Source organism: Heliconius melpomene, chromosome 7, assembly GCF_056956725.1.
Source record: "Heliconius melpomene rosina isolate 202511_hmr_F chromosome 7, ASM5695672v1, whole genome shotgun sequence".
Lineage (NCBI taxonomy): Eukaryota > Metazoa > Arthropoda > Insecta > Lepidoptera > Nymphalidae > Heliconius > Heliconius melpomene.
In genome coordinates this window covers 2,238,531-2,261,520 of record NC_140395.1, presented here as the reverse complement: position 1 = coordinate 2,261,520, position 22,990 = coordinate 2,238,531, and the positions used below count along the sequence as shown (strand labels likewise).

Here is a 22,990-nt window from a genome sequence, read left to right as displayed (position 1 = left end):
AATTTCTAATGGGATATTTGTGCAAATATGCAATGAACATAATCTTATAAATTTTTATAAGATTATGTTCATGTTTTTTATTTACTTGTATTAAAAAGATATAAAATATAGATTAAAAAGTTAAAAAAACATAATTAAAAAGAAAAATTAAACGATTTTACGGTAACGGTTCCTGTGCATAAATAAATAAAGTAAAAAAACTAGCTAACTACTACTAACTATTAGTCACGATTGTTGTTTTAAAAAAAGAAAAGTAAATATTACTGTTAGTATTACTGAATATTAAAAAACTAAATAAAAAATAATAGTATAACTTCTTAATCGATATAACTATTTTAATTTTTTAACCGTGATACAGTTTAGTATAAAAAAACACAAAAGAAGAGTTTATTTTTCACTACATCTTAAGTATGTACATGCCATACGTATTCGCCCCACATATTATTTTTACATAAATAAATATTTTGTCTTAAACACGTAACACAGTGAAAATGTAATCCAACGAAAGTGAAAAACTCGTGACTCTCGCGCGTAACGTTTACTTCCGAATTCTGACTTCCCGCGTACAGACGTCAGATTAAACAGAATATGTAGAATATTAGAAAAATAAAAAAAATGTGTTAATAAATTGAATTAAATTTTTAACAGAAAACAATTTTTAAAAATAATTGAAATAAATTGAAACTGAAAAAATGCTTTAATGGTAAACATAAAATTAAAATAATTATACAAAAATATCTCTAAATTAAAGTGATATAAGTGTTAATAATAAATATAAAAAAATATCAGTGATTCAAAACCAGTCTATTATAATGTGCCAAAAAGAGTGTTGACATACCAATGACAGTGACAGTCAGCAAGATGGCGGGAAAACAAAACTTCAAAATTCGGAGAAGATTATTAATTTTAATTATATTTATTACAACAGACGTTATATTGTGTTTAGAAAATGATAATGATGTATTGACTTTACAAGATAATTTGGCTATAAGTGAAGAAGTTTCGGATAGACGGAGGCCAGTCAGTGGACAAGAGAAAGAGATTTTATTACTCGATGCGTTTGGAAGGAAAAAGGGGCATCAACACAGCAATACACCACAAGAGGACTCTATTATGGATTTATTAGGGAAAAGTGAGTACGGAAACCACAGATTATTCCATTTTTTTTACAGACAATAGTAAAAAACAAATATGAATTACACGGTAGCTATCTTTATTAATATATCAATAAGTATTAATACAACAATTTTTACTTGTCTTTAACTTCAGAGATTTTAAAATATATTTTGTAATAATATAATTTTAAATATTATTAAGGCCTAAGCCTATTTAATTATACAATTAGAAAGTGAGACGTTTATACATTAAAATATAATACTACCGTTAGTGTAATGTAACGTGTTTTTAATATTATATAACCTCGGCCTTGTAAGGCCGAACAATGGTGAAGCTGGGAAATGTGGTTTAGAATGCATTTAGAATTATAATTTAGCTAGTTTTATTAATTTTATTTTGCAATAGCGGTTCTATTACTATTTACTATATGAGTCTCTCGTTTGAGTTTATTTATATGAGTCTATCGTCACGCAGTGTCACAGCTTTTGACTCTAAGCGCGACGATAGTAGGCTTCCATTAGACAAGATACCCAGAATGGGGAAAGGATTATTTTCTTTTCCTCGGTCTAATAAGAATACAAAACGTGGCGTTAGGTTCCACCACTATGGACGTAATATTTTGAATTGAGGCGGAAATTGAGAATCGAATTTTATACATTTATATTAGTTAGTTATAAAAAGGCTTTTACAATTTCTTTAATTAATTTGTTTTCTTTACTGTATAAATTGTAATAAAGGTAATTTTTTTTAAACACTTTCGAATAGCATAGAAATATATGTAAATAACAACAAAAAACGGATTTGAAGGTGAACATGGTTTTGTATACCTAAATATCAATATTGATACATAATTCGTATCTACAATCATCGCGTGCAGGCATCTCATTTATACCCTAACGGAGTCAACTACCTGATAATAGAATGAAATATCGTCATATAAATATACATAAATACATACATATATATTAAAATTTTATAAAAAAAAACTGTAAATTACGTTGTAAATCGGTTTGTTTGGTGGAAAAATATTCATCAATGCTGAAATACACGGTTGTAACTTATGCTTATTTAGTATGTACTCGTATATTAATAATAGACATGCGAGAGATGAATGATCCTATATAGACATCTATATGTGCATATAAACCTCTTCCGGTACTTAATGATTGACAACGCACAAACAACGTAATTACTGGAGTTAGAAACATAAAATTTGGTATGAAGTAGGGTAGGGAGTGGAGGATTGGTTTAAAAGAGGGTTTCCTGAAATTCTTATTAATTGAATGTTTTAGACTAAGCTATTTAACTAAAATTAAATTAAGTGATATAATATACTTAACTTTCGTCACATTTTACCTTACGATTTTGCCTCAAAGGGCGGTGTAGAGATCCGCTACTCAACGTTCCATATTAGAGCGGAAAACGGTAGGAAGTGTTAGCGGGAAGCTAAAAAAATATAGTTATAATAATATACGGTACTGTAATTATATAGTGTTATTAATATATTTAAAAAAACATTAACTTTGATTGGACACCCTGCAACATTAAAAAAATTACAAATTCGTCATTGTTGCACCCAATGAGATCAGATTTACCTTAATTTCCGTATAAATGACAAATTATGACACAATAAATTGTTTTTGAATGTGCAAATCAAAAGTGACACCATGCTTTCTATTTCTCTAATGGTGTGTATTTCGTGAAAGTCCACCAGAGAAACAAATTACTTCCTGAATTATATTAAACCTACTATTTACGTTCTAAGATTAGCGTTTATATAATATGAATGATGGCTGTAGTGGTAATAAGTTGAATTATAACATTATTTCCTATTAAAATTGTGGAAACCGTCGTGGCGCAGTGGCACAGCGTCTGACGTGACGGTTGTAGGTTCGATTTTCACTCGAGAACTATTTTATTATCTCTATTAATAAGACAAAGCTTTGTTTACCACCATTCAATATTCAACACTCAAAAACTCGGTGGAAAGTGGAGAACAGAGTGTCTTAACACATACCCTACTATATGCGAGATCGTAAAGCTGCACATTGTATCGTGCACAAGGAGACTTAGTAAATCATTTTCCCATACCTGTTCTGTTCAGACAACACAACACGAAGAACATAGTGCCGTAACACTAGATTCTCTCCGCCTACACCGCTATTTGCGGGATAATGCGTGAAAATAAAAAACACCTTTACGCATGATATGTTTTGTTATGTAACGCAATCTATCAATGGTCGGTGAACGGCCTCGATCTATCAATTTCACTTCACTACTTTTACTCTCAGCTAACGTTTGTTTATAAACACGCGATGTTTACTATAGTTTTTTTTTATATATTTGCATAATTGATTTACTGATGGTTATGATCTCGTTATATATGGCTTAGCAGGAAAAAAATATGGCTTGGGTTCAAATCTCGATGAAAAAGGCTTGTTTCTTTTTATTTTCTCTCTATATATTATATTTTTATAAAATTCTTTCGTAACTGAGTTATTGACGGACATTAAGCTCTTAGAAAATTTAAATTTGTCATATGGGTAGAGAGCGTAGTACTAAGAGAGAATTTCTCGCTTCTAGTATTGTTTTATACACATGTATATGTAATTATGTTATTGTAAATAATTAAAAGTAGTGTCATTTAATTATAAATAATTATAAAAAAATATATATTTAAGCCGTTATTTCATTTTAAATAACAATGTTGTTTAAAACCTTTTACCTATTAGAGAAAACGCACTAAAATCTAAACTATTTAATTTCCAGTGATACCCCAATCCTGCCGGTACAGAGGTGCCCGGTTTTCCTGCGGGTTGAGCATAACCTGCGCAATGGGGGGTGGTAAGCCCGTGGACCTGTGCTCAGGTGGGATGATATGGGCATGCTGCATCAAACAGGAAACGACTGAACGTCCAACTGAAATAGCACCTGTCGTTCATAATGCTAGTAAGTGTTTTTTTAGATGTTTTTTGTTAGTTCTTAAATAGAAAATAATTAATTATTTATTTTTGTAATTTTAGGTTAGTCTGTCTTTTTTAATGTTTCTTAAAAGCTTTTCTCTAAGCATTTTTTATTTAATTAAGCTATATTTTTTTTGTTATTTCTGCTATTTATTTCTTTCTTTTTAGTAGTACGTATCATGATTTTAACTAAAAGCACGTTGTGTTAACAAAGTACATTACTAATTATTAATATATGGCACTAAAAAATAAAATATAAATGATTTTTTAAATATATTTTTGAATAATAAAGGGGGAAGAGAGTGTCTTAACACTTGGTACCTTCTGCTAAGTTAAAAAAATTGGACGAACATATTTGACTTAGGCCACTTCGCTTTTACCATAAAACATAATGTAACATTCGTCTGGAATTTTATTTCTTTAGCCAAAATTTCGAAACTGACCCAAATTCGGTCTACGCTCAAACAAAAGGTTTGCCAAATTCATACATAATATAGATATATGTATGTATGTATGTATTTGTAAAAATGATGAAACAATATAATGAATGAGTACAATAGACTCTCTTTTAGTTTGCAAAAACATATGGTTCTTATTCAGCATAAATTTGGAAAACTTAAAAATTAGAAACTTGAAAATTTCTTAAGCCGACTCAACACACACTGTCCCTAGAATTGATCGAAAAGTGTAGGTTCCCAAATTTCCTCTGCCTTCCCTTTGATGTGCGGGATACAGCGCGTTAAGCTAAAAAGAAAACTTATTTTTGTAATCTATATATATAAAATCGAAAGGTCACTCACTCATCACGAAATCTCAGAAATTACATGTGCTAGGAATCTCAAATTTTGCAAAGGAGTTATTTATAGGACGTAGGTGCTCGCTAAGACGGGAATTTGCAATATTCGACTTCTAAGGGGTTGTTTTTGGGGTCGAAAGTTTGTATGAAACTTCGTTACTACAAATGCTAGGAGTCTCAAATTTTGCATAGACGTCACTAGGACGTAGTCATGGAGACAAAAATTAATAATAACATAGTTCACGCGGGTGAAACCGCGAGCGGGCCGCTAGTACATTATAAAGCTGAGAACGAGGTGGTTATGATTCAACTCTCTCAACGCCAGGCTTTATCAGGGCGAAGAGTTAATTTGCGTAGGTACCTATCCGCTTCCGCCTATAAATTATATATTATATTCTCAATATTTCCGCGCTGATTGCCCGTACAATTAGTAGACCAATTATTTCCGGAAGTACACTTTTTTACGTTTCATTTTCTTCACAGCGAATTTCGTAATGTGTTATTATTATGTTTACTTTCTCGCCTATAGAAACGATTGTATTTGTAGTTACGCAACGACCCCGATACTATAATAGTTGCGTAATACGAAACCGCATATTTTGCATATCATAAAAGTAATTTTATTTTGGGTTGTAATTTTTTTATTTTTATTACAAGAAATGTTGAAGTAATTAGTGCGAAAGAGTTATTTATTTTATCACAGTTTGCCATTTAAAAAAATCTTATTCTCATAGTTTAGTTTATCATAGTGGCATTAGCAATGGTAGTTGAAAAAGGCTTTAAGCCCTTTTCAGCAGTGAATCCACGTTTAGGAAAATATTTATATTAATAATATAGATTCCTTCTCCTTAGAGCAGTGAAACATCAGCCTGTGAATGCGATGTAGTCGTGGGTTCGATTCATTATATTCATCTCTTTACTGTGTTGTACAGTGCGCAGCGTTGAGTACTGTTATTTAAGTTGACTACTGTCTCGAAAATTGGTGGGAAACGGAATAAGGGAAATGTTAACTCTAGCCCTATGCTTAAAAATATATAGAATAAAAATATTAAGAACATTTATATAAGTATCAAAATTTTATCCGATCCAATCTTGCGTGCTTACTATAATCTGCTATTATAAAATTAAACTAAATAATGATAATAAAAGTATAAAATTACCATAAAATTACCTAATTTTCTGGTCTCGGCTGTTAGATTTGAGAGAAAACCAGTGAAAGTCGTAGCATCGCACCTAGTCAAGCGTTAACACAATGGCTCTAAGAGATTTAAAAAGTAATTCTTCATCCGGTACAAATTATTCGAAAGTGACCCTAATCTATATAATTGTATGGAATTAAATGGTTATTATGTGTTGCTAACAGCTGTAGCTTCAAACTGAATCCCGCATATAGCAGGTTAGGCAAAGGGAGTCTAGCTGCCGAATTTTCGAGACATTGCGCGTGAAGTGGCGGAATTTAACGCCGGCTGTTTGTCTCCTTAACAGAGCGGCGGAATGAAATTATTAAATGATTGATGATGATGATGTTATTTTCTGAGGAGTGGATTTGAACCCAAAATTACCTTATGCAATCTGAGTCTAGACATAAAAATGTCTAATTATTTTTTTATATCTTTTCACAATAACGTAATTACTGTATAACCTATTGTATAACTTCTTAAATCATAACTTCAAAGAAATAAAAGGAAAAATTGTACAACAAAAGGAAGTTACTATTGTATAATTTATTACAATGAATTTTGTTGATTAAATAATAGTAATAAGCTTATTACGTACTTTCTGCTTCTCATGCTTGGTTTCATTCGCGATTTTTTTATAGCTTTTACTCATTAATTTTATGCAGAATTAACTGAGTATCACGTTAGGGCTACGCTGTTTTTTTTAATCCTCACGCTTTATTCATAGCCAGGGAGAACGGAGAGCTATACGTTACGGTCTCTGCATACCTCTTTGGCCTCGTCCACTGTCATCAACCTCCTCACATGCCCTCCGTGGGGTCGAGATACCTTTTTACATGACCCTTTTCCTATATAATTAATACTATGTTCTCGAAGGTAGTAGCAATAGTCCGTGATCACAGATAGACGGATAGATGTAATTCTCAGTTCCAGAAGTACCCCCTACTACACGTAGGTCGGTACTCAGATTTTAAAGAAATGGGTTACCTTTTCTCTGTTGCTAAGAGAAATACCTCACGAAAGTTGAGGATTGTTTGTTGAATATACCAATGCTATGCTATTGCAGCTTCTATAATAGAATATTACGATAATAAATTGTTAATTGCATTAATATTAGTTATAATTATAAATATGTAAATTTACTATGTTATAATTGTACAAATTATTAAATATAATTTTAAAAATAGAGAGTATAGATAGCAATAGTTCAATATTCTACGTAGTAAAACAAATATTTGACAACAGGTGACTTTATACAAATCATCGGCACATTCCCACACGAAACGTTCGAATACCAAACAAACACACAGTTCGAGGACCCAATCATCATTTACACGGATACAAACCACGTGAACCCTCACCACAACCGCCCAAAACCGGTCCCGGACCGGCCGGAACCGGATCAGACCGGTATGAACCGGCCGAAACCGGATTGGAGCATACAAAACTACGATCAGAACCACTATTACTATGTAAAGCCGTCGTATCACGAAAGTACAACACAATTGCCGGAATTCTACCCGGATATAGGTTCGAAACCGGACGGTGATGATGATTATGTGCCGATACACACGAATAGTCATAAACCACCAAGACCTAGCTACCCGGGTGAGATTGTTTTATAAGGACTAGTTAAATTTTTGTTGACTGTATTAGTTTAAGAAAACTCAAGGACTTTTGCTTTTACAGGGTAATTATACGTATACGTACATATCTATTATCTTGATATTTCCTATAATATGTTAATTTGATAACGAAGTATACAATATTTTTAGTGAAATGTTTTCAAATATAGAAAAAATCAAGCATTCTCCACTGCCAAAAAAAATGTATTTTTTTTAAATATACAGGTTTTTTTATCTTTTCCAATAAAAAAATCTTTAAATATTATAACTATATTTTAAAAACAAGTAATGACATGACACAGTGGTTATATTAATAAAAGTTCTCGAGTTTTCGTAATATTATTTTTCCTTCCTGCTTGTTAACTGCACGGCGTTTTCATAATCATCACGCACCTCTGTTGCACGCTTTAGTCGCTTTTTTTCACAAAATAAACGAAGCAACATAATTAGAAGCTTATAAATGTAAGAACATTGAGAAGAAATCATTAATAATGAATCCGTAACTTCAAAAGAATGAAGTTCATAGTAAAGAAATTCATAAAAATGAAGTTAAGGGTTCATGTAAAATGGCTGTAAGGATGTTAAGTATAATTGTAATTGTTTATTTAATATACAATACAAGCTTGTTGTGAAATAGTTTTAGTAAAATTGAATAAAGTTGTAGAAGGAGGGAAGGTGTAGAATTAAGTAGAAAAGGCAGTAAAAATGGGTTGGGTTCACGTATATTATTGTAGAAATTTGTAGTTATTGTTATTCCTGATAGTATATTTTATGTAAAAAATTAATTAGTAAAAAAATATTATGCAACAATTACTTTTTTGTCATTTTTTTTTTATAAAGTAAATAAGTTCCAGAATCCAGTTCCTTATTTAGGGTACTTTGGAATGAATAACATAGGACGGAAGTTGGAAATTTGTATCTATAAGATTTTTTTAGTAGTTGTAAAACGATTGTCACATGTTTATCAAAGATGAAAATTGTTTAAACATATCAATATTCTCATGACAATGTTTATATGTATGTCTTCCATATTTATGAAAATATTTCTGTAATAAATATATGTAGATTTGTGTGGGATTGTAGAACATATGTAATTAAGATAACTTTAAGGTAGAAATGCACAGTAGTTAGAATGCTTATATACACAAAATAATTGTATATTAAGAAAAGACCAATACAAAACCAACTCTCATACATAAACACTCGACTCTTATTACTCTTAGAGTCCGACGAAATATGTATCTCTTTCTTCTTTCGATTCTTCTTTATTTATATTATATTTTTTGATGTTCTAGGCTGCGGAGAACTCTTCACAAGATCAAATCGTATCGTTGGTGGTCATTCTACCGGGTTTGGTTCCCATCCGTGGCAAGCGGCGCTTATAAAGTCAGGGTTTTTGAGTAAGAAGCTTGCGTGTGGAGGCGCGTTGATATCTGATAGATGGGTTATTACAGCCGCCCATTGTGTTGCTACGTGAGTGTTGTTTATATATTTTTTTAAATATATTGAAATTTATTCATCTATTCTTTAGTAAAATCATGTTGAAATATATTTTTTTGTAAGTTTAAATAAAATTATATTTAAATATTCAAACATTATGAAATATTTTCAAATAGTAAATACTATAAAATAAATTAGTAAGTACTGTCTGTTTCTTTGCAATAGTCATTGGTTTATCATCAGCTCATGTGGGGTCAAAATTTTATATAAAAAATATTTTTACTCCTCCCACTTTGGCCAAAAAATAATAAAATTATAAAAACGTCAGAATAAAAATAAAACTTCAACCCCAAAATAAATCCACTATTTTCCAAACTAATACGTCAAATCTGAATTTTCCAGCACACCAAACTCCCAACTACGCGTCCGTCTTGGTGAATGGGATGTCAGAGATGCAGGGGAAAGATATTCTCATGAAGAATTCGCGGTCCAAAGGAAAGAGGTCCACCCGTCTTACGAACCTTCAGACTTTAGGAACGATGTCGCTTTAGTCCAATTGGATCACAGTGTTGTGTTTAAACAGCATATATTGCCTGTAAGTTATTTTGTTTCGTATTTGTAATAAGCAATTTAAAAGAACCTATACCAATAAATAATTTGTTGTTTCTGGAAAGTAACTTTTTTAGGTTGCTAATAACTTAAAATATATTCTCATATACAAAATTTAATTCAATCTGAATTCAATTCAATTTTATATTTTAGAAAATAATTTCCTCAAAGGAATAATTTTATAGTAATTCAATCCAAATATGAAATATTGGAGGAATACAGGATGATCTGTTTTTCAATGTGGACAAACTTGTATATGATATAATAAGATACAATTTATATATTATTAAAATAATAACTTTCTTACACTTAAACAAATTTCTAACATATTTTCGTTTTCTTTTTTTGTTATATTTGTTTAATTTTTGTATTACTATAAGTATTGTCTGTCATTTATTACTTCTATTCATTTAAATTATTATCAATTTCAGGTATGTTTACCACAGAAACAAATGAAGTTATCAGGAAAAATGGCGACCGTCGCCGGATGGGGGAGAACGAGGCACGGACAGAGTACTGTGCCTTCCGTTTTACAGGTATGGAGTTTATGATTTTGTAATTATACACCATACCGTATTCGCTTATAAGTGGAGTAAGACGACCCATACTTTGCATTATTCGAATGTACGGTGTCTTTAAATTAAATTAAAAAAAAAGAAATTATTCAATTAAGCATCAGTTCAGAAATTATCACACTTAGATTTTAAAGTAAAAAAAATTTTTTATAAACATTGTAAATAATTATAAAAAATATGTATTTTTCTCTTTAACAGGAAGTAGAAGTCGAAGTAATACCAAACGAACGTTGCCAGCGCTGGTTCCGTGCTGCCGGCCGCCGGGAGACCATACACGACGTGTTCCTGTGTGCTGGATATAAAGAGGTTTGATCTTAAAAACATTCTAGAATATGTGGGGTTGATCCCATTTATGAAGATTTTGCTTAAAACTTGGATTGGAAAATTTAAGGCCTATGTGGCATAGTAGGACAGGTCTGACTGATAACACGTTTACTAAAGTTTTCTCACGAAGGTGCGATTCTCACTCTGTATCTTTATATTAATATAAACTATAATTTCTATTTCAGGGAGGCCGAGATTCCTGCCAAGGGGACTCGGGGGGACCATTAACCATGAAATATGAAGGTCGAAATACTCTCATAGGCCTCGTGTCGTGGGGCATTGGATGTGGCAGGGAACATTTACCGGGAGTCTATACTAATATACAGAAATTTGTACCCTGGATCGATAAGTTGGTTAGTACGTAGTTCATTTTGGGAGATCATTTGTCCCCCAAAATTATTGGTACCCTGGATTGACAAGTTAGATATTATGGATATTATGTATATTGTTTTGTGAGCTCACTTGTACCCCAAAATTATTTGTAACTTAAACCAATAAGTTGATTAGTACTTAAATTGTTTAGTAAGATCACTTGTACCTCATAATTTGCGCACTGGATAAATTCATAATTTTTTTATGTACCTCAAAAATTTATTCGGGGTAAAAGTGAAGCCTGACAAGTAAGTTATGTTGAGTATATGTTTATTGAGGGTACGAGTGACCGCTTGATTTTAGTTTATTTAAGTACTTAGTAGTTTCATGTAACATTTGTAAATGTCTTCTCTCCATTTTTTTCTGTTTCTCAATTTTTATTGAATCAAAATTTTTTTCAATTTCTTTTTATTCAAAGTAAAAAAGTACGGGCAATATGAAAAAATATTCAACATGTTATAGCATTTCTACTTATTTCTCTTTAGAGTAATACAAAATATTTTTTACCTCCTGTGATCATTGTAAGAATATTATTAACTAATATTATTATTTGAGGCGGTCTTGGCGCAGTGGCATGGCAAACACGACGATTGTGGGTTCGATGGCCACTGGAGGAAATGAATTGTTTATTATTTTTCATTTATTCGCTCTGGTATCAAGGCAGAGCGCGGCATTGGGTTCCACTACTCAACACGCTATGTGAAATTAAGAGTGGGTACAGAAGTATCTTAATACTACATTCCCAGGTTCCCTGTGCCTACCCTGCTATGTGTAGAATGCAACGTAAAACTAAAAGAATTATATTAAAATCTATTAATAAGTTTTTTTTTTACTTCGTAATATTATAATAAAGATCTCTTAATGATTTTTATTTATATGTATTTATATGTAAATGTAAATAGGTGCTACATAGTATTTAATTTATAAATTATATTAAAAAGGTTTACACGCGATGGTCGTGGGTTCGACGCCCATTCGGAGGAATGATTATAAATTATTTTCACCTCCGCACTCCTCTGGTGAGAAGTGTGACGTTAAGTTCCGGTAGTCAATGAAAAATGTGAATTACTCAATGAAAATTGGGGAGAAAGTTAGGAACGGAGAGATTTAACAATAGATTCTCTCTGCCTCCCCTGCTATATACGGGACACAGGGTGAAGCTTAAAAATCATTTTGTGTATATTCAATATTTGTATATTTTTGTTAATAATATAGTTGTTATTTTTATAGAAATCCTAAATTAGGATTCAAGACTATGTGGTCTGAATTAATAATATTACCATGTAAATTTATTTATTTTCGAATAATAAATAGCTTTTATACTTTTTTAAAATTAAGATAATACATTTTTTAATTAAATCCTTTATTTGTTTTAATAACACCTTTAATATAATAATAGGCGTGAAGTATAAGTATATGATGAAAAAAATATTTATAAACCCCTGGCATAAAAAATTCTGAAAAATAAACAAATAATGAGAAAAGAGGTAATTTTCAAACAGGATATATTTACTCGAATTACGGCTAATAACACTCCCAGTCTCTGTATTAAATCACCTTACAAATAAAAAAGAACAAAACCAATATCGTTCCATCCGTTTTAGAGCTATGATGCCACAGCAGACATACAGATAAACTTACACAGACTCATGAAATTACTCTCTTTCCTCTCTCTACCCCTCAGTTATCGCCAGGAGTATAAAAAACTCAAGGGTCACCTACGCCATCTATTTTATAATTAAGTAAGCTTAAAGTGTAAATAACTTAACTTTGAAGCCTTAAAATTCCTAATTTTATAAATAGGTGGCGCTATAGAGCCTGTTATACTCAGTATCTTATTTAATTTCTAATTTAATTATATATATCTATATTTTATTGCTCTGGGGAGGTACAGTGCGGTGTTAAGCTCCATTAGTAAACATGCTATATCACGTATTTATGCAAATGATTTCTTTTTTTTAATGTAAATATAAATATAATAAATATTATTTTAATCTTTATTTTTAATCATTCTTTACGACGTACCAAGTTATCAGACTTTTACTAAGATTTGTATAGGTACGTGGATAATTAATAATATTTATATTTCAACACATTGCATTATGGTCCGCAACTCAACACTCACTGTATTGAAATTAAGAACTCTTTGGCCACAAAATGAAGTATTTAAGTTCTTATACATTATTTCTCTGTTTATATATGGACCCCTATATACAAAAGACGACAAAAATCACAATTATGCCAAAACATATAATGTTTTAGGCAAACTCGTCATTATAAACAAGTTAAAAATACACATGACTCACATATATGCTAAATATATATATCATATATACTTAATAAGTAAAAATATTTAAAGAATACATATTACGTATGTGCTTAAAAACAAAACTGGCCATGAGACCTTGACGGTTGCTCCCGTTGAAGTCTTTTATATGCAGCTTTTAATGTTGCACAAAAACACCGTATTATGACGTAAACATTGATTTTCGGAGAATACATTAAAATTGTGTTTTCTGTGTGTTCAAATTTATTACTTTTGACTTATAAGTAAATGTGTAAAAATGATATTTGTTTATTGTTTTGTTTTACGTGTTTAATAAAAAAGATAGAGAATAAAAAAGATGCAATATGGAATGTATTTCAAAAATAAATTTTATTTGAGTGGGATTGAAATTTATGGATGAAAACATATATTCGTGTTAACATTTAAATTATTTTTATACCCGTTTTAGTAGGCAAGGAATAGCGTTAAGTTCCGCCAACAATCAATGTCTCAAAATGAAACTATAAAGAGTATAACTTAGCGTGCAATAAGTTATATCTGCCTCCCCAAGTAAATATAGACTAAGAAGTATAAAAACAAAGAATGCACGTATGTATATTTCATTTTTCTTATTTCAACTCAACTTACATACGAATATAAAGCAGTATTTAAATGTAAATGTCTTTCGAGCATTGTTCCCATCGCAAAACTGGTTCCATCTTCCACGAAGATACATACTTTGAACTGCCAAGTTGTTCCTGGAACAGCCTTGAGTATTTTATACACTCTACTTGAATAAGTATCTTTTCGTTCAAAATTTTAAAACGTTAACGTAATATTGTACATCTACGATCTCATATACGTCTAAAATAAAATAATTAGAAGCCTTTTATTAGAATAAACTATATAACTATATAGATTTTCGATGTTAAAGATTAAATTTTTTAATCAGGTTCTCTCTCCATCCTTCCAAGGTGTCATGTCATAGGGAAACGTTTTTTTCATCAAAACTTCAAAGTAACTTTTCAAAATCAGATAGCGAACGTATTTACAGACTGCTTCATGCTATATCCTGTACATAGCAGGGTAGTTAGCGGCAACCTAGAAACTTCGGGATTCGGTAGTATTCCCCACTTTCCGCAGAATTCTTGAGGTATTGCATATTGAGTAGCGGAACTCAACGTTGCGCTTTGCCTCGTTACCAGAGCGAGGAAATAAGAATATTAATTATTTTTTCCCCCTCCAATGGGAATTCAACCCAAAATTCGTCGCGTTTTCATTCGCACGCTTGTTCCTCTGCACCACGAAGGAAACATTATGGAAGCTTTTTCACAATATAACTTGGTTTATGTTTGGTTATGTTTATTGTTCAATGAGGTGAAATTTAAAAAAAAAATTCTATCATTATTTCATAGCTTTCACAAATCATTTTTTTGTATTATTTTTTTGTAAGTATCGTATTAAACTAAAAGAGGACGAAAATAAGAAATATACAAAAGTCGAACGTTAAATATACCGGCGTATCCTGAGCATTGAGTCGTATAGGTCTTATTTTAAAAGCTAATACAATTTAAGAAACATCATATATAAGATTGTTCGAAGTGCAATAATATTCTTTATAGTTTACATCATAAACACCAAATTTCTATAGAGAATAAATGAATAATATTGGTTTGTTCTTGAATTTTTAGTATTTTTAGTAAAAGTCTTAACTCTGAATTGTAATTATTGATTTAGAACCTTAACTCAAAAGCAATAGAGTTGAATTTGTCATACGGATTGCATGTTAATATATGTTACATTACAAAATGACATATACCGCTCAGACTTGATTTTCAAGAACTAAAAATAATATTTGCATTGCAAAAAAACGTCTGGATGTTCTCCTTGACTGCAGAATCTTAGGTGCAGTGAATTTTTAACTGACTACAAAACAAAAGACGAGTTATGTTTCATTCGTACAACGCAATTACTATAAAGATATGTATTAAAGTAAAATATGAAGCGTAGTGGGACGATGTTAGACTGTAAGCGCGATGGTTGCGGGTTCGATGCCCACTTGGAGCAATAACTATTCCCACAGGTGAAACGAAACGCGGCGTTGAAGTTCGTCACTAAGCATACATAATCACGATAATTACTAGAAATATTTTTCTTCCTAAACAATAACTTACTTAAAATACTAATTTCACATCGAACACTTATTTACATACATAAAATAAATAAAAGAATCCTTACTTAAAAGAATATCGTCTCTTATTTTCTAAGAAAGGTGGAGACAGAAGGCCTTAATTATAGTCCATTAGTGTTCTATCTTTACATCAACGTAGATGAATTACATGCATTAGGAGCCGTCGTGGTGCAGGGGCACAAGCGTACGACTCTTAACAAAACGGTTGTGGGTTCGATTCCCACTCGGAGAAGTAAAATATTATTTAAATTTTTCATTTCCTCGTTCTGGTAACGAGGCAAAGCGTCGAGTGAAGTGGAATTCCGCCTCTCAATGACGCCTCCAGTATTCTCTTAGGAGTGTCTTAATTGAGAACAGAATATGTTAACACTATATTGCCAAGTTTCCTCTGCCTATTCTGCTGAGTTTGGGAAACAACTTGAAGCTTTAAAAAATATATGCATTGCTATTAAGCTCCCATGACTGACTCCATCGGCTTGGACTTTCCTTGATTCACAGGTACAGTAAATTATTATTTAATTTACAAGTAAAGCCGCTGGTCAAAGCTAGTTCCATCTCTTAACATAAACACTATTTGTGTCATCATGAAGCATCCAGTACATCGTAATTAGGTTTTAAGTTAATTAAGTGTTTCATCACGTAATGGTGGTGTGTTGTAATATTTACCACTACCATGGACTGTGTAGTTAAATAGTTTCACTATACGATGCTTATTAAAGTATTTAACAAGTTTTTAGCTTCCTCTTGTATCCCCGACACCCGGGTATCTGGTGTTAGGACACTCCGTTCTAGATTTTCTGACCAATTGTGGAAGCATTGCATGTTGACTGGCGGAACTTAAAGCCACACTTTGCCTCGTTACCAGGGCAAGAAAATGAAAGCATTAGATACTATAATTCCTCGAGTAGGATTCGAACGAGCTTCCATCTGCCTGCTACAGCCTAGATACAACCCAGTAGGTTCCTAGGTTCTTTTATGTGCTGGATATGGCGTGAAGAAAAAAAAATTTGATCGAAATCCTCAAATACCGTGGGACATCAGAAATATAGCTGCATGACGAATGTCACAAAAATTTAGTCTCATATTGGCCGTATTAATATGATATGTAAACCATACATAATAATTCTAGATATTAACAAAAATATATTTATAATGTATGTAGACTTTAGTTGCCACAATGTCGATGAGAAACAACGTCTGACTGTTAATGTGATGGTTGTGGGTTCCATTAGTGCATGGAAAAGTAAATTATTAAATTTCCACGATCTGGCGGGATAAAGCTCGGAGTTGAGTTACGCCAGGGTCTCATATTCGAGAGGAAAGTGAAGATCGGATTGTCTTGGCATTAGTTTTTCTCTTCCTACCCTGCACTATGAGATAAAGACGTTAGCTATAAAATAAATATTAAAATATATATTTATAATGAACATTAACAAAAGTTTGTTTGTTGCGTTAAAAGACATGTTATTAGGCAGTTCACTGAACTTAGTTATTTTATAAGGCATTAATTAATTATTATATAACTGTTTATGGCAAATTGCTTAAACTTTAGATTATTATTGTCATTATAAAGACTGATATATTAATATTAAAACCTATTTTTGGTATTTTTAATAAAACACGCTACTAATAGTGTCAATGTTGATTTACAAAACAACACTAAACGATAAATATCTGTAAAAGAGGGGAACTTTTATATAATTTGTAATTATTTTTTACTCAGTTAGAAGCCATATATAACTGCGAATTGGGATTCCCACTGGGGGAATAATATGTTATTTATTAAAATTATCATGTCTTTCTTTAGCGGAAAGTGCGTACTACCCTGCTATAACCTAACGCGGGGTACAGCGTAAAGCTTAAATAAAATTTTAATAAAATTTTTTCTCACAATAAACAAGACAACATCTATCAATCGTCAACTGTCGAGTCGAACTTTACGTTCCAATTTTTTATTAACATATATAGGGAATTTCAAGAATACCTATTTAGATCTCAATTTTTTTGTCAGCAAAGTCAACAACTATGCACGGGATATATAGGAGAAACAGCGTGAAGTCCGGCGTTAAGTTCCGCTGCTCCAAATGTGATAAAGCGCTGAGCTAATAAAAAAGATACTATTATACAATTTAATGACCTTAAGAATTACTCTAGTGTTGCTCGTACAGACATTTAAAGAACACAAAATAATACTCAATACATTGCTACACAGACATTAAAAACACATTCATATCAAAAACCTTCGAAAATCCAGCCAATCTGAACAAGAAATTCCCGTTACGGTAACAAGTTTAAATTCATGACATCATCGAATTTGGTACAGCAAAAAATCCTATCATACGACCTTTTTGCCTACACCAACCGGTTCCCAGTACTTGAGGTGACGTGCGCGCGCGCAGCCGCGATGTCAGTCGACGAAATAACGAAAAACGAATATAAAATTAACTAAATTTCCTATTAAAATAAGAATTTTACGAATAAATGTGTGATCACAACGTTTTTTCCTAAAGTTTTTTTTTATTTGGGATTTTTTCGAAGCATATGGTCCCAAGGATGTGGTCTTGTTCTTGAATAAATGGTTCTAAGTGAATGCCTTAAAGCATAGTGTTGTGAGATTTGTGGCTAAAAATAAATTTGAAAAGGTAAGTTTTTTTTTAAATTATTTCTAACATCATTAATTATAATTATAAAGGAATATACAGTTGACTTTATTCGAAAATCTAGAGAAATAATTAATATTTTCAGGATTATAATTATTTAGTTTTTTTTCTGATTACTATATTAATTTTATTCTTTATTTTGCTTTAAAATGAAGTATAGACTACTTTGATAGGTTATAAAGATACCACCATATGATATACGAGGGAACGAACTCAAGGATTTTTACGACATAGGCTCTACATATCCATTACAAATAATATTACTTTGTGAATGTTAAAAGTGAATTAATAATATATATAAAGAAATATTTATTTTTTAACGTTCCACATTTTTTGTAACCTTTGTAATCTTATAAGAAAATGAAAGAAAGCTTCAAGCTGTATCCCGCACACAGCACGGTAGGCAGAGGGAACCTAGTGTTAAAACACTCCGTTTCTCACTTTCTACCGAATTCTGGAGGCTTTGTGTGTTGAGCAGTAGTAGGTTGGATTCCTCCTCAAGGATATTAATATATTTTATTTCCTCGCACTGGTAACAAAACATACGGTAACGTTGAGATTCGCAATTTAACACGAAATGTCTCGAAAATAGGGCAGAAAAGAAGAATGGAATGTCGGGATACAGGGTGAAACTATAAAAAATATTTTAGGTTTTATGGTCAATTGTAGTTCTAATTTCATTAAAAGCATACATAATCGTAAATAAATAACATTTTCCTATATACGTTTCTCGATAAATTACATACAGCCAGCCCGACAGACAGGATAGAATAAATTTTATTGTAATGTATACTGTGTATTCAAAGGCAGTTTTATTGCTTCAAGCGACTTACATATTACATATCTTCTTAAGATATTCATGAACAGATAATTTACTATCTATATAGAACAATCGTATAAAATTATTATGAAAATATTTGACCTGAGTGGGAATCGAATCCACGATCTTTTTTGTATGTTAATGTTATATAAACCTGTGTGAAAACAATAGATTTTTAACACATTTCACAAATGTTGCTCTAGTTTTTATTAAAACCAATCTTTAAAACATTATTTTAGCTCTTTCAATGTAATATTAAGTGACTCTAATGCAATATACTATATTATTGTGTTAGATCTATATCATTATCTATATACCTACTATTTCTATAGTACAAAGATGACTAGTGACTATAACGCGACGGTTGTGGGTTCGATCCCAACTTGAGGGTATTAATTATGAATATTTTCATATCTTCACTCTGGCACCAAAGCAAAAGCGGCTGAACTCAACACTCAACACTGGGGTGTTGAGTTCCGACACTCAATGCCTCAAAAAAATCAACGGTAGTAGTAGGGAACTGCTATATAAGCTAAAAAAAGTATTGTACGTGTACCTACTTGACTCTTCATCATACCAAGATTGAAAATAAGTGCAATGTAAGTCACAGGCTTCTGGCTTCTGCCTCCGTGCTGCAACGACCTCTATATTTACATTAATAAAAATAGCCTTTTCGACTAAAATTCCACTATCTAACTCTTCTCCATTTATTTTCAATCTCTGTTAGATCTAACAGCGAGCACTTGGTACTTACGAAACCCGGACAGATCTTGAGATACAGTCATAGATCAATTACATCAGTGTTATGTTGGATACTTGAAAGTTGGATAGAAGGTTAAGCAACTGTTTGTCTGCCTTGTGAAGTGATAGGTGGTTGATAAATATTTCTGTTTAATGAAAATATTTCCTAAATATTTTATTAACTACAATAACTTCGATGGTTCTTAATTCGATTCTCGTCTGGATTAATGGAGTTGGGCTAATAACAAGACAAAGCGCAAATTATTTACTAAAAAATGGGCAAAAAGTGGGGAACAGAGTGTTGTAACATAAGGTTCTCTATAAAGGAAATAGACATTGAAATTATTTAGGTTGTTATATAAAATAATATTATAGGGGAAGACTGGGTACGGTTGGAACATTTTAGAATTTATAGTCCATAACAGCGAAATTAACGAAGCGAGCGATGACGGCAATATAATAAGAAAGATCATCTCTATTAATAGGCAGTATTAATCATATCATAGTATTTTATATTAAAAGTACAATCAAAATAAAAATAATTAAAATTAAATAATTGAGTCTAAGTTATTCTACACTGGTACATTGATACTGGAGGAATGTCACCCGTCATCCATCATCTCCCGGAAGGCTAGTATGAGAGGATTGAGGGTTGAGGCTCTCTGGCTACCCCTCTAAAGTGATGAACTGTGAAGCAAAAAAAAATATATAGGTATATTGTATAAGACTATTGCCTCTTCCACACTCTACTCCTAACCTAGTGTTATAACACTCCATCCCCCACCACTGAGATTAATTTTAATTTGACAAATTCACTTAAGCAAATATCAAAAGGAAAACGTTCTGTACGTCACTTAATACAGATAGAGCTGTTCGAATCATTAAGGACCCAGTAAGCTGTGAAAGGCTTGACACTTTGGCTCTGCGTAGAAACGTCTCCTCGCTGTGCGTTCTCTATCGCATTTTTCATGGTGAGTGTTCTGAAGAACTGTTCGACCTGTTACCTGCCGCCGAATTTTCCAACCGCACAGTACGTCACAAACTTAAATACCATCCACACCACCTGGATACGTGGCACTCCACTACTGTGCGGTTTCGTAGAAATTTCCTTCCACGCGCCACCGAACTGTGGAATGGCCTACCCGCGGCAGTGTTTCCAGGTCGGTACGATATGGGTACCTTCAAAAAGCGCGTCTATCTCCACCTTAAAGGCCGGCAACGCACCTGTAGCTCCTCCGGTGCTGCACGGGGTCGTGGGCGGCGGTGATCATCATCAGGTGACCCGAACGCTCGTTTGCCTTGTCCTTCTTCCATAAAAAAAAAAAAAAAAGATATGTATTATGTTGTAATATTGCAACACTATGCATATGTAGCGCACCCTACTCTTTGAAATCTAAAGCTACCAATGGCCTCACTCATATACGTCAATTAACTTTTAACTGACACTAAGTCTTTGTAAATAAATATAATTATAATAACTTTCCTGTATGGGCGCAGCGGCATGACTATAGACGCGAGCTTAGTTGGTTCGACTCCCATTCGGGGAACTAAATTATTTCATTCCTTCGGCCTGTTAAAAATACCTGATCTTATAGAAACATTCAAAACGACTACTAAAACTACTAAACTAAACTAAAAAGCTGTGACTATACGTACAATATCTCTAAACTTGAACTTTTACGGAGGGATTAACTTTGTAGGGGCAGAGTAAGTAACCTAGGAGGATAGAGATTTGGAAAGATAAATATAATATGTACTTAGGTTTGTCCATTTAAATATTTTTTATATCAAGAAGCGAGAAAAAAGTTGTGCTAAACCACGCATTAGATAACTTTAACTAGATTGGAAATATTTATATTACAAAAATACTTCCCCAATCTGATATCGAACCTACAATCATTGATGAACAGTCTACGTAACATCTCTTCCCCAACATATAAACTTTAAAATGGAGTATTTAATAAGGAAAATTACCCTAACATATTTAAAAACGAGGTAAAATTTACAATAATCAATATTTCTTTATATTATTACTTCACAAGTGGTAATCATTAGAGTTCCGGCTGTGACGTCACCGTGTGGGCCGACTGTGGGCGCTAGGCCTTGACTTATTATAAAATAAAATACTTTTAATTAATTTATTGTCTTGTAAGAAAGGTTGCTAGCCCGTTGTAGCGCAGTGGCACGGCGTGTGACTGTAAAGGTGGTTGTAGGTTTGAATCCCACTCGGGGAAATTAATTATTTCATATTAGAGACTCAAACGCGAGTTCTCTCGCTTAAACTTATTATAGTCAACGAATATTTTTTTATATCCTATGTCCTTTTAACCACTTTTCCCTTTCACCTCCACAAGTATGTGTACAAAGTTTCATAATAATCGGTACAGCCGTTTTGGTGTGAAAATGTTGTTTTGTTTAAACAATCTTACATTGATACTAGTAATGTTAGTATGTTTTTCATTTCCTTGCTCTGGTAACAAGACAAGGCGTGGTGTCAACGTCCGTGTTCTCGCGGAAAACAGGGAACGATTTTTTGTTTTTTCTTTAGAGTTCAACGCACACACCCAATTTTAGAGACATGTTGAATAGTGGAACTTACCACCGTGGTTTATAATATTGAATTATATTTAAATTAATTTAATTTTTCTCCCCTGAATACACCAATCGATGCGATGTTAAGTTCCGCCATTCAATACGGAATATCTCGAGTACAGGCAGAAAGCGGAGAATTGAATATCTTAATCATGTATTGTTATAAAAACATGAAACTAAACCTTAATGTTATACACAAATTTCCAAGATCTGTTTAAATTCACTAATAAACATAGTGATCAGTCACTTCTTCCTCTCGAAATGCAAATGTGTATGACAGAACACCGTTGCTATTTATTATATTATGTAGCTTCGTATAGACAGACAGAGGAAGGTCACTAACTTGCGTTAACTAATTTGTATTTGAAGCACGTTACACTGCACTGTATACGTACGGCGTCGTGAAGGAACTTGATTATTTATGTAAAATTATACTAGCTTGTTCATTTGTCTTTACCTAAGGTTCTGTCGTAAATATATTTTTCGATTGAGAAAGAATATTACAAAATTTTGATTCTTTTTATTTTAGGTACTGCTTAGGTAGCAGTAACCACGGCGTTTAGTTTCGCAACTCTACTCACAATAAGCCACGTAACACCGATAGTCGAGAACGGAATGTTGTAGTATTAGTCGCTATCTGTCTACTATATACAATTTGGCTTCTCTTTTCGTTTTCATAAAGTCAAATTTATTACCAATCCACTAAAGTTAAAGCCTCAAAC

At 32.2% G+C, this 22,990-nt stretch overlaps 2 protein-coding genes across 3 annotated transcripts in view; both read left to right on the top strand.

The window, feature by feature from the left end:
* Positions 1 to 564: 564 nt before the first annotated feature.
* On the top strand, positions 565 to 12,357 carry LOC146537293 (serine proteinase stubble). 2 transcript variants are annotated; one of them, XM_085188029.1, is made up of 8 exons: positions 565 to 1,132; positions 3,886 to 4,065; positions 7,299 to 7,661; positions 8,974 to 9,151; positions 9,521 to 9,713; positions 10,159 to 10,263; positions 10,501 to 10,608; positions 10,812 to 12,357. In XM_085188029.1, exons 1-8 carry the CDS (start codon positions 841 to 843, stop codon positions 10,989 to 10,991), a joined length of 1,599 nt encoding a protein of 532 aa, XP_085044155.1. In that variant the 5' UTR covers positions 565 to 840; the 3' UTR covers positions 10,992 to 12,357. The 2 variants fall into 2 exon arrangements, with proteins under 2 accessions (XP_085044155.1, XP_085044156.1); XM_085188030.1 differs by lacking the exon at positions 7,299 to 7,661 and having other exon boundaries at positions 574 to 1,132.
* Positions 12,358 to 17,808: 5,451 nt separating this feature from the next.
* pio (zona pellucida domain-containing protein piopio) overlaps positions 17,809 to 22,990 on the top strand; it is a 41,432-nt gene continuing 36,250 nt past the window's right edge. The window contains exon 1 of the mRNA XM_085188293.1: positions 17,809 to 18,097. The gene's annotated coding sequence lies outside the window, so the exon portion shown is untranslated. The remainder of the gene's footprint in view (positions 18,098 to 22,990) is intronic.